Consider the following 16112-nt stretch of genomic DNA (forward strand, 5'->3'; position numbering starts at 1 on the left):
TCCCCTCCCTCTCTCTCTCTCTCTTCCCTCCCTCTCTCTCTTCCCTCCTTCTCCCTCCCTCTCTCTCTTCCCTCCTTCTCCCTCCCTCTCTCTCTTCCCTCCTTCTCCCTCCCTCTCTTCCCTCCTTCTCCCTCCCTCTCTTCCCTCCTTCCCTCCTTCTCACTCTCTCCCTTCCCTCCTTCTCACTCTCTCTCTCTTCCCTCCTTCTCTCTCTTCCCTCCTTCTCCCTCTCTCTCTCTTCCCTCCTTCTCTCTCTTCCCTCCTTCTCCCTCCCTCTCTCTCTTCCCTCCTTCTCCCTCCCTCTCTCCCCTCCCTCTCCCTCCCTCTCTCCCCTCCCTCTCTCTCTCTCTCTTCCCTCCCTCTCTCTCTTCCCTCCTTCTCCCTCCCTCTCTCTCTTCCCTCCTTCTCCCTCCCTCCCTCTCTTCCCTCCTTCTCCCTCCCTCTCTTCCCTCCTTCTCCCTCCCTCTCTTCCCTCCTTCCCTCCTTCTCACTCTCTCCCTTCCCTCCTTCTCACTCTCTCTCTCTTCCCTCCTTCTCTCTCTTCCCTCCTTCTCCCTCTCTCTCTCTTCCCTCCTTCTCTCTCTTCCCTCCTTCTCCCTCCCTCTCTCTCTTCCCTCCTTCTCACTCTCTCTCTCTTCCCTCCTTCTCTCTCTTCCCTCCTTCTCCCTCCCTCTCTCTCTTCCCTCCTTCTCCCTCCCTCTCTCTCCCCTCCTTCTCCCTCCCTCTCCCCTCCTTCTCTCTCTCTCCTCCTTCTCCTTCTCTCTCCCCTCCCCCTCCCTGTTTGTTACTTTATTTCCAATAATGCACCGGTCAAACGGATACAAAAAACCGTGACGTCAGACAACCCATCGCCATGGTAACGCATTCTAGGAGCGCGGCGCTCCTCCAATCGGAGGAGAGGGATTGTGGAACCGCAGCGAATGAGCGCGGGGCGGCGGGGATTTTAAATCTCGGTTGGGGACAGTGGTTCGGTCGGCGGTCCGCCTGCTGCATTAGTGGGACTGGGAGTTGGTGGAGGAGAAGGAGGTCTGGCATAAAACCAGAAAGCAAATATGGCTCTCCGTTTTGTGAAGGTTAGGTCTATTTTTTTAAAGAAAAATGTATGCGTGCACAAAAAAAAACCCCAAAAGCAGCGCCTCGTGTCGCGGAGATTAGCTGCTAAACGAGGTTATTTCTCCGGTCTCCCTCCTGATGCATGGCTGGTGTGGAGCTCGCCACCTCCTTTCGTTTTAAGTTTGGCGTCCTGGAATGTTGCTTTTTTTTTTAACGTTTTGAAAGAAGCCCGAGTGCAACGTAACTTTCGGGAGCTGCTTTATTAAAACTTAACCCAAACTAAGCGGACGGGAAGTGTGATTGAGCTCTAACTTGTAATAATTGTAACGCGATTATGCTATTAAAGTGCGAGCATATCCAAACTGGCATAACATCGTCAGACTGGAAGTGTTTTGTTTTTTCTTTAAAACAAAGTGGCGCATACTCATGGCTGCACAATTTTTGCATAAAACTGACTGACCGACCGAGCATAATGTAAAGGCTGCTTCCTGCAAATATTTAGTTATCTAAATCCCTCCTTCCCTGGTTTGGCACTGATGTATGATTCCCATTTTGTAGCTCTTTAGTCCTATTGAAAACCGTGAATGCGCCTATGGCGATGGAAGATGAGTGGGAAGCGGCGATAGGTGCTCAACGGGGGAGGGGGAGTAAAATGCTAGTCTGCGACTGAGCCCGTTGGGATTTTCTGTAGCTCTGATTTTTAAAAATCGGTATATTTTTGGCGAACTTGCTTAGCTCTTTAGACTCCATGGTGGGCCCCATAGCCTGGCTTTTAAAAAAAAAATTCAGATGTGCAGATGACTATGCTGCAGGTGGTCCTGGTATAACTAGTAGAATGACGAAATGCTGACTTGCATCTGTGGATCCTTTCTCGCCGCCCAAGTAGTAAATGGTCTTTTTGAAAGTTCGCTTTCTCTAATGATCCTTTTAAAGGCTGCTGGGGGAGGGGTGATTATTCTCTAAAATCTTGTCGTCGCATTGCTAGAACAGCTCTGGAACACTTTGTACGTTAACATTTTACTTGGTGCTAGCTAACTCCAAGATTTAGATGTTCAGAACCCTGGCATTTTCATCCCAGGATGTCCCAAAGTGATTTACAGCCAATGAAGTGTAGTCACTGTTGTAATGTAGGAAATGTGACAGCCAATTTGTGTACAGCAAGCTCCCATGATCAGATAATCTGTCTTAGTGATGTTGGTTGACAAATAATTATTAGGCAGGACATGAAGAACCAAAGACTTGACTGCTGGATCACTTGTTTGGTAGTGTGGCAATAAAATTGCACTATAGGACTGCTGATGGGGTTTATGACCTCCAGGTTGACTTTGCATTAGTGTGAACTTAAGAAATAGGACTAGGACTAGGCCATATGGCCCCTCCAGCCTGCTCCACCATTCAATAAGATCATGGCTGATCTTATGGAATCATAGGTTACAGCATGGAAGGAGGCCATTTGGCCCATTGAGTCTGTGCTGGTGCTATGCAAGAGCAATCCAGCTAGTTCCATTCCTCCACCTTATCCCTGTAGCCCTACAAATGTTTTTCTTTCCAGTATTTATCCAGTTCCCTTTTGAAGGCCATGATTGAACCTGCCTCTATCCCAGCTGTGCATTCCAGATCCTGACCACTTGCTGTTAGTTTTTCCTCATGTCACCTTTTGGTAAACACCTTAAATATATGTCCTCTGGTTCTTGACCCTTCTGCCAATGGGAACAGTTTCTCCATCTGCTGTCTAGATCTTTCATGATTTTGAATACCAAGGAGAACAACCCACCTTCTCTAGTCTATTGACATAACTAAAGTCCCTCATCCCTGGCATCATTCTAGTAAATCTCTTCTGTGCCCTCTCAGGCCTTCACAGCCTTCCTAAAGTGCAGTGCCCAGAACTGGACACAATACTCCAGTTGTGGTCAAACCAGTGTTTTATTAAAGTTCATCATGAATTCCTTGCCTTTGTAATCTATGCATCTATATTTATAAAGCCCAGGATCCCATATGCTTTTTTGAACAGCTTTCTCAACCTGCACTGCCACTTTCAATGATTTGTACACATACACCAACACCCCCTCCCCCCAGATCTCACTGTTCCTGTAGCCCTTTTAGAATTGTGCCCTCTGGTTTATATGGCCTCTCCTTCTTCCTACTGAATCACTTTGTATTTTTCTGTGTTAAATTTCATCTGCCACCTGTCCACCCATTCCACCAGCCTGTCTATATCCTCTTGAAGTCTATCACTATCCTCTTTGCTGTTCACTACACTTTCAAGTTTTGTCATCTGCAAATTTTGAAATTGTGTCCTGTACACCCAAGTCCATGTCATTAATGTGAAGAAAAGCAGTGGTCCTACACTCCACCCCTGAAGAACACCACTGTACACATCCCTCCAATCTGAAAAACAACAGTTCACCATTACTCTTTGCTTCCAGTTACTTAGCCAATTTTGTATCCATGCTGCTACAGGATTGAGGATTCATCAAAATCAAAAGATATTAAGGTAGATAGCATTGCTTCGAAGGCCCATTATTGGCAGACTCCATTTGGTTTATTGCATCCAACAGCTTTTAAGTGACCTAGTTTGCAGTAAATTGATTGCTGTTGATGAAGTAAATAGCAACTAAGCTTAATATACTGAACATTTGCCTCTTGAATTTAACTGATTCTTGGGCTTTACCCATTTTTGTCTAAACCCTTGTAACAATGCTCACCATGGTGTAAATGGTGCTGTGCTAATAGATTTTACTACACTTTTTTGGGGGAGTTTTGCACTAGATATTCATTTGGGTTCAAGATCACTAATCATTCCTATAAGTGGACCCTGTATCCTGAGATCCAGAGTGCATTTAATTCTGCTGAATATTTAGATGAATTAGGCTTTATCAAGGATTTACTGACTATTGAAATATGACTGCTACCATGTGAATTTACTTTGACAGAAGGTGGATTGGAATGGCATTTTACTGAGATGAGGCATTGCTTCAGATAATCAAGTAGCTTGTTTACATAACATACAGCAAATACAATTTATCTGTACTTTTACTTACTAACTCTCCAAACATGGATCATTTTCTCTAGCTCAAGCTTCTGAAGCTAAGCTAGTTCAGCCTTTAAAACTGACAGTTTGTTTTTTGCAGCAGCAAGCTGTATAGGGGTGCACTTTTTATTCTTTTCCCACCCTCAACTGGAATTAGTGTGACTGACCAGTTTGGTGGGCCAATTACCCGAACAACTACTACTGTTGGGTGAGTGACAGTGTGCCCTTTGAGCAGGAGGCTGCCCACCATCTACCTGGCAAATTGAATGACACTGGGTGTGGCAAGTAGCTGTCCCCTCAATGAACTGAAATGTTTGTAGTAATCCTTTTTGAATAACTAATGCAGCAAGTCATTTGTGTAACCAGCCTTGTTCTATGCTCCTAGCTTGGTGAGAAAATGCTTGAGGAAAACTAGCATGCCGGAAATGTCTACTCTGGCCCTGAGAATCATAGATGTTTCAGGCTTATTTTAATAAAAACTTTAAGTTCTCCTGCAGGTAGTTTGGGGGTGCTTCTATTGGGTCCTCTGATCTGATGCTCCTGTACATCCGATGGAAGCGGGTGTCCTGTGCAAGTTGCATCAATAGGGAAGAAATTGGCTGGAAGTAGTACATGAATGCTTATACTGTTGACAGTGCCCACTTTCCCTGTTACCCACTTGCAGATATTGATTCTTCATTTAGTATTTTGTCAATGGCATAACCTATAGTATTTTCACTTATAGACTACTCGTGTTGGTAAAGACAATGTTGAATCAAAAGTCCTTCCAGCAAAAGTTGGAACAAAACCTGGCTTGAGGCCTAGAACTGCTTTGGTGGACATAGGAAACAAGGCACAAGGAACTAAGTTCCCTTTGAAAAAGGTATGTGATGCATTGCTGGATAACCTGTCCTTTACCAAACTAAACTGCTGATAACTTGATTTGACTGGCACCTGGTTGGGAGGGGTTGTGTTCAATTGTTTTGGGTCATTGAAGTCTACCCACTGAATGTATCAAAATAACATTTTGGTAATTTAACCTTGCTAAATTGTATGAGCCTTTAATTGTATAAAATCTGAATTTCATGCTCTAGAAACATAACTACTTCATAAACCTTTTCAAAACAATAAAAAAAGGCATCTAAATTGTTCCCTCCTCCTCCTCCCCCCCCCCCCCCCCCAGGGATGGAGGGGGAGAAAAATGAAATATATAACCAAGATATGTTATGAGATATAACTCTTAAATTTACAACTTTGCAGGGGAAAAGTACAGTGGCCCCAAAGGTGGAACTGGTGAAAAAGCTCAACAAACCAGTTCTTTCACAGAAAGAAGAAAAGTGTGAAGATGAACCAAAGGTAACTATTTTTGGTTCTGGTATCAACCTATAACAAGTTTAACTGTAAAACCAGAGATATCAAGAGGGGGTCAAAGCAGAGATTGTAGTGGAGGAGTGAAATATTAGAATGGATAAACAGGAAGTATTAAAGGGTTTAGCATCTTTGAAAGTAGATAAATCGCCAGGCTGTTGAGAAGCAAGAGAGGAAGTAGCAGAAGTTCTGACCATTTTCCAATCTTCACTGGATACAGGTGTGGTGTCAGAGGATTGGTGGACTGCTAACGTACCGTTTTTAAAAAGGAGAAAGATAGTTTGAGTAATTATAAGACAGTCAGTCTAACCTCTGTGGTGGGCAAATTATTAGAATCAATTCTGAGGGACAGCATAAATTGTCATTTAAAAGGCACTGATTAATCAAGGACAGTCAGCATGGATTTGTTATGGGAAGGTTGTGTCTGACTAACTTGATTGACTTTTTTGAGCAGGTAACAAGGAGGTTTGATGTCGTGTACATGGATTTTAGCAAGGCTTTTGACAAGGTCCCACATGGCAGATGGCTTTTTTTTAAAAAAGTAAAAGCCCATGGGATCCAAGGAAAGTGGTTAGCTGGATCCAAAATTGGCTCTGGCAGAAAGCATGGGTAATGGTTGAGTGGTGTTTTTGTGACGAAGGCTGTTTCATGTGGGGTTCTGCAAGGCTCAGTACTAGATCTCTTGCTTTTTGTGGTATAGATTAATGATTTGGACTTGACTGTGGGGGGGCTTGATAAGAAGTTTGCAGATGATACAAAAATTGGCCATGTGGTTGACAGTGAGGAGGAAAGCTGTAGACTGCAGGAAGATATCAATGGACTAGTCAAGTGGGCAGAAAAGTGGCAAATGGAATTCAATCCAAAGAAGTGAGGTAATGCATTTGGGGAGGGCAGACAAAGCAAGGGAGTACACAATAAATGGTAGGATACCAAGGTGTAGAGGAAGTGATGGACCTGAAGAGTGCATGTCCACAGATCCCTGAAAGTAATAGGACAGGTAGATAAGGTGGTTTTTAAAAGACATATAGGAGACTTTATTAGCTGAGGCATAGAATATAAGAGCAGGGAGGTTATGATAGAACTGTATAAAACATTGGTTAGGGGGTTGCGTCTAGGACCCTCGGCAGCAGCTCTGAAGTGCTAGATTGTATAATGCAGAGATTAGACAAGTGTGTAACAAAGGTATAATGGTCTTAATGGGGGACTTTCTGCTTCACATAAATTGGGAAAAGCAGACTAGCAACTGTCAGAAAGGTAGTGAATTTCTTGTGTTCAGGATAGTTTTCTGCAGCAGTGTGTCCTAGAGGCAACAAGGGGGCAAGCCATACTAGATTTAATAATGAGTAATGAACCAGATTTAGTTAACCGCTTGACTGTGAACATCTATCTAATAGCGATCATAACATGATCGAGTTCAATGTAGTGTCTGAAAGGAAAAGAAGTGAATCAGCTGCTAAGATTCAAGACTTGGGTAAGGCCGACTTCAATGGGATGGTACAAAGACTGTCCACAGTAAACTAGGCAAATCTGTTAATGGGTAAAACGACTGATGATCAGTGGGAAATGGTTAAAGAAACATTTAACATGATACAAAATCGGTTTATACCCCTGAAGGGAAAGAACTCTACTTGCCAAAAAAAACAGCCATGGACAACTAGAGGTAAGGGACAGTATAAGACATAAGGAAAGGGCCTACAAAAAGGCAAAAAATGGCACAGGTCCTGGCAAATGGGAAAGATACAAAGATCAACAAAGGGTCACAAAACAGTTACAAAGAGTATGAAAAGAAACTTGCAAGGGATATCAAAACCAATACAAAGAACTTTTATAGTTAGGAAAAAGAGGGTGGTCAGGAGCAGTGTTGGCCCCTTAAACTGAAAGTGGGGATAGTGTCATTGACAATAGGGAAATGGACATGTTGAATAATTACTTTGCGTCAGTACTTGCAGTAGAAAGAGGATAGCATGCCGGAAATTCCAAGAAAACTAATTGAATCGGGGACAGGGACTCGATAAAATTAACATAGTAAAGCAACAGTAATGAAGAAAATAAAAGCACTAAAGAGTGACAAATGCCCAGGACCAGATGGTTTCCATCCCAGGGTTTTAAAGGAAGTAGGTGAGCAGATTGCAGAAGCCCGAACTATAATCTTTCAAAGGTCTTTAGATTCAGGAACTGTCCCTCTGGATTGGAAAATTGCAGTCATTCTGCTTTTTAAGAAAGGAGAGAGAGAGGGAAACCAAGGAATTATAGACCAGTTAGCCTAACATCTGTTGTGGGGAAAATGCTGGAGTCTATAATTAAGACTAGGGTGACTGAACACCTCGCATTTTCAGTTAATCAGAGAGCCGGCATGGATTTGTGAAAGGTAGGTCGTGCCTGACAAACCTGATTGAATTTTTTGAAGAGGTGACTAAAGTAGTGGACAGGGGAATGTCAATGGATGTTATTTATATGGACTTCCAGAAGGCATTTGATACGGTCCCACAAGAGACTGTTAACTAAGATAGAAGCCCATGGAATCAAGGGGAAAAGTACAGACTTGGTTAGGAAGTTGGCTGAGTGAAAGGCAACAGAGTAGGGATAGTGGGTAGGTACTCACATTGGCAGGATGTGACGAGTGGAGTCCCGCAGGGATCTGTCTTGGGGCCTCAATTATTCACAATATTTATTAAGGACTTAGATGAAGGCATAGAAAGTCTCATATCTAAGTTTGCTGATAACACAAAGATTGGTGGCATGTAAGCCATGTAGATGAAAACATAAAATTACAAAGCGATATTGATAGATTAGGTGAATGGGCAAAACTATGGCAGATGGAATTCAGTGTAGACAAATGTGAGGTCATCCACTTTGGATCAAAAAAGGATAGAACAGGGTACTTTCTAAATGGTAAAAAGTTAAAAGCAGTGGATGTCCAAAGGGACTTAGGGGTTCAGGTACATAGATCATTGAAGTGTCATGAACAGGTGCAGAAAATAATCAATAAGGCTAATGGAATGCTGGCCTTTATATGTAGAGGACAAGGGGGCAGATGTTATGCTGCAGCTATACAAAACCCTGGTTAGTCCGCACCTGGAGTATTGAGAGCAGTTCTGGGCACTGCACCTTTGGAAGGACATATTGGTCTTGGAGGGAGTGCAGTGTAGGTTTGCTAGAATGATACCCAGACTTCAAGGGTTAAGTTACGAGGAGAGATTACACAAATTGGGTTTGTATTCTCGAGTTTAGAAGGTTAAGGAGTGATCTGATCGAAGTTTATAAGATATTAAGGGGAGCAGATAGGGTGGATGGAGAGAAACTATTTCTGCTGGTTGGGGATTCTAGGAGTAGGGGGCACAGTCTAAAAAAAATTAGAGCCAGACCTTTTCAGGAGAGATTAGAAAACATTTCTACATACAGGGTGGTAGAAGTTTGGAATTCTCTTCCGTAAATGGCAATTGATGCTAGCTTAATTGCTAAATTTAAATCTGACATAGCTTTTTGGCAACCAAAGGTATTAAGGGAGATGGGCCAAAGGCAGGTATATGGAGTTAGATCACAGATCAGCCATGATCTTATCAAATGGCAGTAGGCTCGAGGGGCTGAATGGCCATATCCTGTTCCTGTGTTCCACAGCTTGAGTACTGCGTACACTTCTGGTCACCACATTACAGGAAAGATTGTGATTGTACCAGAGAAATTACAGAAGAGATTTACGAGGATGTTGACAGGGCTGGAGAATTTTAACCTGGAAGATTGGATAGGCTGGGGTTGCTTGGAACAAAAGGCTGAAGGGAGATTTAATTGAGGTATATAAAATTATGACTGGACTAGATAGTGGATAGGGAGGACCTATTTCCCTTTGCAGAGGGGTCAGTGACCAGGGGGGCATAGACTTAAAGTATTAGAAGGGAGCTGAGGAGAAATTTTTCCACCCAGAGGATTGTGTGGTCTGGAAAGGGTGTTAGAGGCAGAAACCTTCACTCGTATGTTAAAAAGTACTTGGATGTGCACTTGAAGTGCTGGAAAGTGGGAATAAGCTGGATAGCCTTTTTGGCTGGCAGACATGCTGGGCCAAATAGCTACCTTCTGTCCTGTAACTTTCTGATTCTGATATCAAATACAATATTTATAATGCTTTTGCCATTGTCACAATAGTGCATGATTATACAGTAACTGTCTGACTACCTCCCTAAAGGATGTGAATGAATTTGAGGAAAGCACTCTACTGCTAAAGTGATTCTTTAAGCCCACATTCTAACTGGACCAGAGCATAAATCTAATCTCTAACCTCAGGATGTCTATTCACAGGCAGTTCCCACAGCCATTGAGCAGGTAACTCGTGGCTACTTGCTGTTGCCCTAAACCCCACCCACTCCAAAAAACCTGCTGCCTGTTGGTTATGACTTGTTGCTATTTATATGTACAAGTCTTGACATTCACTTTTTGTATGTGATGTTTGCAATGGATCTGATAGGAGCATAATGTCTAACATGTCTTCTGGAAGATGTGTATGAAATACTCTGTTCAGCCTGAATGTTGCATGTAAGCTATTTACCATAGCCTAGATATGTCTATCCATCTCCTATTAGAGTTGCATAAAGCCATGTTAACTATCAACTTAGTTAAATTCTAATTGCTGGCCAAGGACTTGTTTTACAATTTCTACAATTAAATCAAATTGTCAAATATTGAGGGCAGTAAATGCAGTAGTCTGAGTTGTCTTATGAACTTTTGAGTATTAGAAATTCATGCAAACAGGGTTAATGCAGCATTTAATGTTGACTTTGGCAAAACTTTTAATAATCTGTCTTGCAAAATGCACAATGTCTTGTATTTTAAAGGTAAGTGAGATGCTGACTGTTTCTAAAACATATGCAACAGGTGATTCAATAGAAGGTCTGCCCATTGAATAATTGTGGCTGCAGCACTTGTATTGGTTTATTGCTAGTGACTTTATTTTTAATCTTGATCTAGGTATAAATTCTAGCATTTTTGTTCATTGTAGATATATCTGATAAGTGATGGGATGAATGGCTGCTTTCTGTAATTTTGAAATGGCTACCTGCATTTGTGTTCATGGCAACTCTTCAGTTACAGGTACCAATGTCACCATCCCTGATGGAAATGTCAGGCTGTATACCTGAAGATTTGTGCCAGGCCTTCTCAGATGTGTTGCTGCCTGTTAAAGATGTTGATGCAGATGATGGTGACAACCCCATGCTATGCAGTGAATATGTTAAAGATATCTACAAATACTTGCGACAACTAGAGGTCAGATTTTGTTTTGGTTGTCTTGACAATTGATCTTGAGAATGAACTTGGAAAAACTGAGTGGCAAGCAGTACTGAATGCCCTTGTGCCCAGTTTCTCCATCTTTAGATCACCTGAGATATTTATCTCAGGCTTTCTAATGTTGTCTAGACTCTCAACCTATTCTGTATCAATAGCTCTAGAGCACAAAGAAGCTTTTTAAAATCAATGTGGCCTGGAAGGTGTAAAATCTAAAATATATTGGTACTGAGCTAAGCTACTTCCATTCTACATTTATTTTCTTCCATTTGGGGTTGGAGGGGGAAAGGAGAAAGAGGTTCAAGTTTATCCTGTAAGCAGCTAGTGCATACAGATAAAGGTCCCTGGGGTCAATTATTCTTTGCTTGACTTTGAAGTGGTAGTACAACTGGCTTTAGCACCCCAAGGTTATGGGGAGTCTGTCTGGATTCTTGATGAACATTATCTAGTGACTTCTGGAAGTACCTAGACTGGGCTTGGCCTTGATGCACTGTGTTTGGCAGCTTATTGTTGAGGGTCACCTGAATGATGGCCACTTGGGCATGTTACCAGGGACTCCTGTGGAACTATACCCAGTGAGGAATGATTTAGTAAATTGGGGTGGGGGATAAGCAGAGGTAGATTTTTGTAATCTACAATAAAATATAAGCTTGCCTGCCTTGCACATCATTTTGATAGATGACAATGTTGTATGTAACTTTTAAAAGTTGTACACCTAAAACAGTATAAATTTTAGTGCAGCAAATTTAAGAACTGACCTTTTCTGTATTGTTTTTGAGCCATACCCTTTTTGATTGCTACCAAAATTCTTTCTGAAAGGTGGAGCAGTCAGTGAGGCCAAAATACTTGGAGGGGAAGGAGATAACTGGGAATATGCGAGCTATCCTAATCGACTGGCTTGTGCAGGTTCAGAGGAAATTCCAGCTGCTCCAAGAAACATTATACATGACTGTATCAATCATAGATCGATTCCTTCAGGTAAGAATATTTCAAGCTAGATATTAAATGTACTTTGATTCTGCATCCTTGACTCTCCATTCTCCCATTTTTAAACCTTAGTTTACAGTGCAAACATAGGCCATTCACCCCATTGTGTCTCTGCTGGCTCTTCACTAAAGCAATCCCATTTTCCTTGTAGCCCAGTATCTTCTGCTTTAAAATATTAATCCAATTTTCCCTGAAGATGCAACAGTCTCAACAAAACAACCCTCCAGTGAAATTTTCACTAGCCTCTCCTCACTGACTTTTATTTAAATTCTAAGTTTGCTCATAACAGGTCTATAGTTACCTGACTTTTTCCCAATTCTATCTTTCCCTCAAATAAGGTGTTTCATTGGCTACATTCTAGTACTGTGGCACAATTTACATATTTGAGGTTTAGAAAATTGTGGCCAGTGTCTCTCTACACTGACTTTAACAGCCTTGGGTGAATGCCACTTGGGCCCACCATGAGTTTCAAAAAACTCTTTTCAGTTGTGGCTCATAAATTCTATAACCTCCTATACCTTCCTACACTACATCTGTGTTCACATTTTAAAAAAGCAAAACATTTACCATCTTTGCCATACCTCCATCTGGAGTTAACTTTGGAACTGAAAACACAACTCTTTCCAGTCATAATGTTCCTATCTCTGATTCAGTATAATTTTCTGTTAACATTGAACCTAGCTATTGTGGCTGAGCAGTTTAGGGAGGGAATTCTAGAGCTTAGGGCCTAGGCAACTGAAGGCATGGCTGCCAATGGTGGAGTGATAATCAGATGTGCCAGAGGTGAGGTGTAGAGATCTTGGGCAGTTGTAGAGCTGGAGGAGGTTAGTGATGGGGAGGGGCAAGGCCATGGAGGGATTTGAAAACAAGGATGAGAATTTTTAAAATCTAGGCTTAAGGACCAGGAGCCACTGTAGGTCAGTGAGCACAAGGGTGATGGGTGAACTGGTCTTGGTGTGAGTTAGGATACAGGCAACAAATGGCATAAGTCCAAATGCAACATTCCTTAACAACTGCTGTTCTGGTTTTCAGGATAACCCCGTAACCAAGAGTAATCTACAACTTGTTGGTGTGACAGCAATGCTAGTGGCTGCCAAATATGAAGAGATGTATCCTCCAGAAATTGGGGACTTTGTCTATGTTACAGACAATACTTACACTACAGCTTCGATACGTGAGATGGAGCGGAGGATTCTACAGAAGCTCAACTTCTCTCTAGGCAGGCCTCTTCCCCTGCACTTTCTGAGGAGGTCTTCAAAAATTGCAGAAGTAAGTCTAGCTTGCCATTTGTGTTAAGCCAAGGTTGCTAGTTCTCCTGTACAGAAGAATTGAATACAACTTATTTTCCTTCCACAATCTAATGGACACGAGCAAACTTGCTTTTTATATAGCTCCTCATGTCTGAGACTCCCAAAGCTCTTTACAGCTATTTGATTACTTCTGGAGTCCAGATACACTGCAAACACAAGCCACAAACAGCAAATGACCATATGGTTTAAGGCCAGAATGTTGACCAAGACATCAGGGGAAATCTCTGCTTTGGTGCTGTGCATCTTTTCATGTCCACCTGATCTAGTAGACAAGTTTTCATTAATGGCACTTCTGCAGCCATGGCTAGGTGGTAGTATTCTTGTCTGAGTCAGAAGGTTGTGGGTTCAAGTCCCACTTCAGAGACTTGTACACATGATCTAGGCCTTCAGTACTATACTGTCGCAGATGCTGTCTTTCAAGTGAGATATTAAACCGAGGCCCTATCTGGTCATTATCATGTTGCTGTTTGTGGGAACTTGCTGTCCACAAATTGGCTGCCACATTTCCTACATTAGAACAGTGTCTGCACTTCAAAAGTACTTCATTGGCTGAAAAGCACTTTGGGATATTCTGAAAGGTGCTATATAAATGCACATTTGTTCTTTCATTCACTACTGCAATAAAGTGTCTTTGTAGATTGTGCTTGTTTGACTCCACAGCTTTGACGCCAATGAGTACTAACTGAGCCAAGCTGTAAGTATGCAACTTCATCTAAGTTGTACTGTAACGACTGATTCAAACTGGACTTTTTTTGCTGACTAAAGGCATGTATGTGATCAAGTAGTTGCAGCAATGAAAGAATCTGGTAATGGGACAGGAGAGAGGCTTCTCTTGCTCTTGTATGCAGGTTCATTACTCTTAAATGTAGGTTTAGTGATAGTTTTTGATTTGGAAAATCCACTATCTAGCAACTTTAAGATGCAGGTTAAGTTACCATGTAAACTAACTGTAAAAGTGAAATCTGACCCATACACAGCTAGTAAATTCAAATGCACCCAAAAACTTTTATAATCCATTCACAGCAATTGCCTTAAGTTATTGTTTGCTTACACTGATCTCATGTCCTAGGTAAGCTCTGAACACCACACTCTGGCTAAATACCTGATGGAACTGACTATAGTTGATTATGAGATGATGCATTATCTTCCATCCCAGATTGCAGCTGCTGCTTTTTGTCTTGCTCAAAAAGTCTTGAATACTGGTGAATGGGTGAGTATTGACTTCCAAACTGAAGTAACTAACAGAGATTTTCAGTAAATACTGATGTTCTGACTTTCAACCAAATCCTTTCAGACACATCTTCTGCAGCATTATATGACCTATAAAGAGGATGATCTTGTGTTGGTGATGGAGCACATCGCTAAGAATGTTGTGAAGGTCAATCAAGGCCTAACTAAGCATGTGGTAAGCTTATTTTAGCCTGCTAACTGAAAATAAGTTATCCTTTTTTTAGGCTATACAAAATTAAGACAGTTTGTTATTTTAGTGTAGACTCTCCACTCTTGCAATCCAAGCATGGTGTTCTTTGTTTAGAGAATTTCACTGCATGTGGTCTCTTGCTTAGAATGCAAAGTTACTAATGAGTCTTATTTAGCTGGAGTCTTGTACTCTTCTGTCATAACATTTAGCTATTAAATTTGTCTGAGATTGGCCTTTGGGGTTAATATGTAACTTAGTGGTATTTGATTAGTGAGACTTGCAATAGAATCTTTGCCCTACTAAAGGGAGGGTATGAGTACATTTTCAATTTAGAGGGCCATTGTTGACAAAACAGCATTTAACTCTTGTTCTGCACCAGTGCAAGGGCAGGCTTGAGTTTCTCTACAGGCTTAGCCAGAAAATTTGCTATGCTAGTAAGCTTATTTCAGCTGATCAGTTTAAACTTGCAACACATCTTCATAGCATTTGTTTGTGATTACATCCTTAAATATTCTACCAAGCTACTCAGTCCTGCAATATTGTAGATTCCAGGGTTGCCATCTCTCGTCATGGACACATTGCAGTCCTGGCACCTCATCAGAGGTGGCAATGGTTGGCTGGAGTTTCTAGTGGTCAGAAGTGCTCTGACTTGTTCCAAGTAAACTAGCGACCCTACCATCTTGAATTGAGGTCAGACCCCAAATAAACAGCAACACTCCATGTTAGATGCTTTTTATAACCTGATCACATTAACACTGTTCATTTACTGAACCATACTCCTTAGTGTCCATTTTTAGCTAACCATAAAGGCTTTCATTCAAGCAACTGCCATGGTTTCAACATTGTCTAGGTCTGATTGCACCATATTATCCTTACTATTGTAACTTCCATTAACATGTCATTTGCTATCTCTTTCTAGACTATTAAGAACAAGTATGCCAGCAGCAAGCAAATGAAGATCAGCACCATTCCACAACTAAAATCTGATGTGATACTCAACTTGTCAAAGCACTTGCTCCCCCAGAAATAGCTTCGATACTCTTTGAATGGAAGCATGTTCGTGTATAGTCTTACCTCCTTTTTAGAGATGCTTGTCAGCACCATGTGCTACTGTAAATAAGAAATGTGGTTTCCATTTTATCTACTACCTGAATTTCATTCACTAATAAAACTGATTTTAAACTCTTGTGCAAAATTGTTAATGTCTAACTTTTAAGAATTGAACACATCCACACTGCATGTTGTGGTTTCAATGCCTGCCTTTATCTTAGGTTAGTAATTTAATTGCCACTGGCAATGGTCACTGTTTAGCTTTAGGCTATTGGGACTTGTTTGTGGTTTAAATCCTGTCCTAGCTCATGGGGGCCCTAACTCCAAACTTGGTATGATTTCTGCTTGCAAAACTAGGAATATTCCTCCTTGGCTTGGGTATGTTTTTAAATGTTAAATACATAGAATTCTAGAGGTTCAGATTTTAACAGAGTGGGGGATGATAAGGAGAAACTCTTAACTGCATCTAGCCCCAGTGCAGTCCTTTCACCCAAGTTTCAAATGGAGCTTGACTGGACTGAGTGCCTATTGTAAATTTAGCACTCTAGCAAATGTCTAAATGGGTTAGAATATGGTCTCTTGCTATTTTTTTCCAGCACCATATGCCCCCTGAATGTAAACTGGTCACACTACAACTAAC

The 16112-nt window shown here is 41.6% G+C and overlaps 1 protein-coding gene across 1 annotated transcript; it reads left to right on the top strand.

Moving 5' to 3' along the window:
• The first annotated feature begins 941 nt into the window (after positions 1-941).
• On the top strand, positions 942-16053 carry LOC137320794 (G2/mitotic-specific cyclin-B1-like). The gene is made up of 9 exons (XM_067982639.1): positions 942-1073; positions 4809-4946; positions 5324-5419; positions 10508-10687; positions 11525-11683; positions 12725-12961; positions 14072-14212; positions 14297-14407; positions 15342-16053. The coding sequence occupies exons 1-9, from the start codon at positions 1053-1055 to the stop codon at positions 15450-15452; spliced, it is 1194 nt and encodes a 397-aa protein (XP_067838740.1). The 5' UTR covers positions 942-1052; the 3' UTR covers positions 15453-16053.
• Positions 16054-16112: the final 59 nt, after the last annotated feature.

This window comes from Heptranchias perlo, chromosome 4 (genome assembly GCF_035084215.1).
Source record: "Heptranchias perlo isolate sHepPer1 chromosome 4, sHepPer1.hap1, whole genome shotgun sequence".
In the NCBI taxonomy this organism is placed as follows: Eukaryota; Metazoa; Chordata; class Chondrichthyes; order Hexanchiformes; family Hexanchidae; genus Heptranchias; species Heptranchias perlo.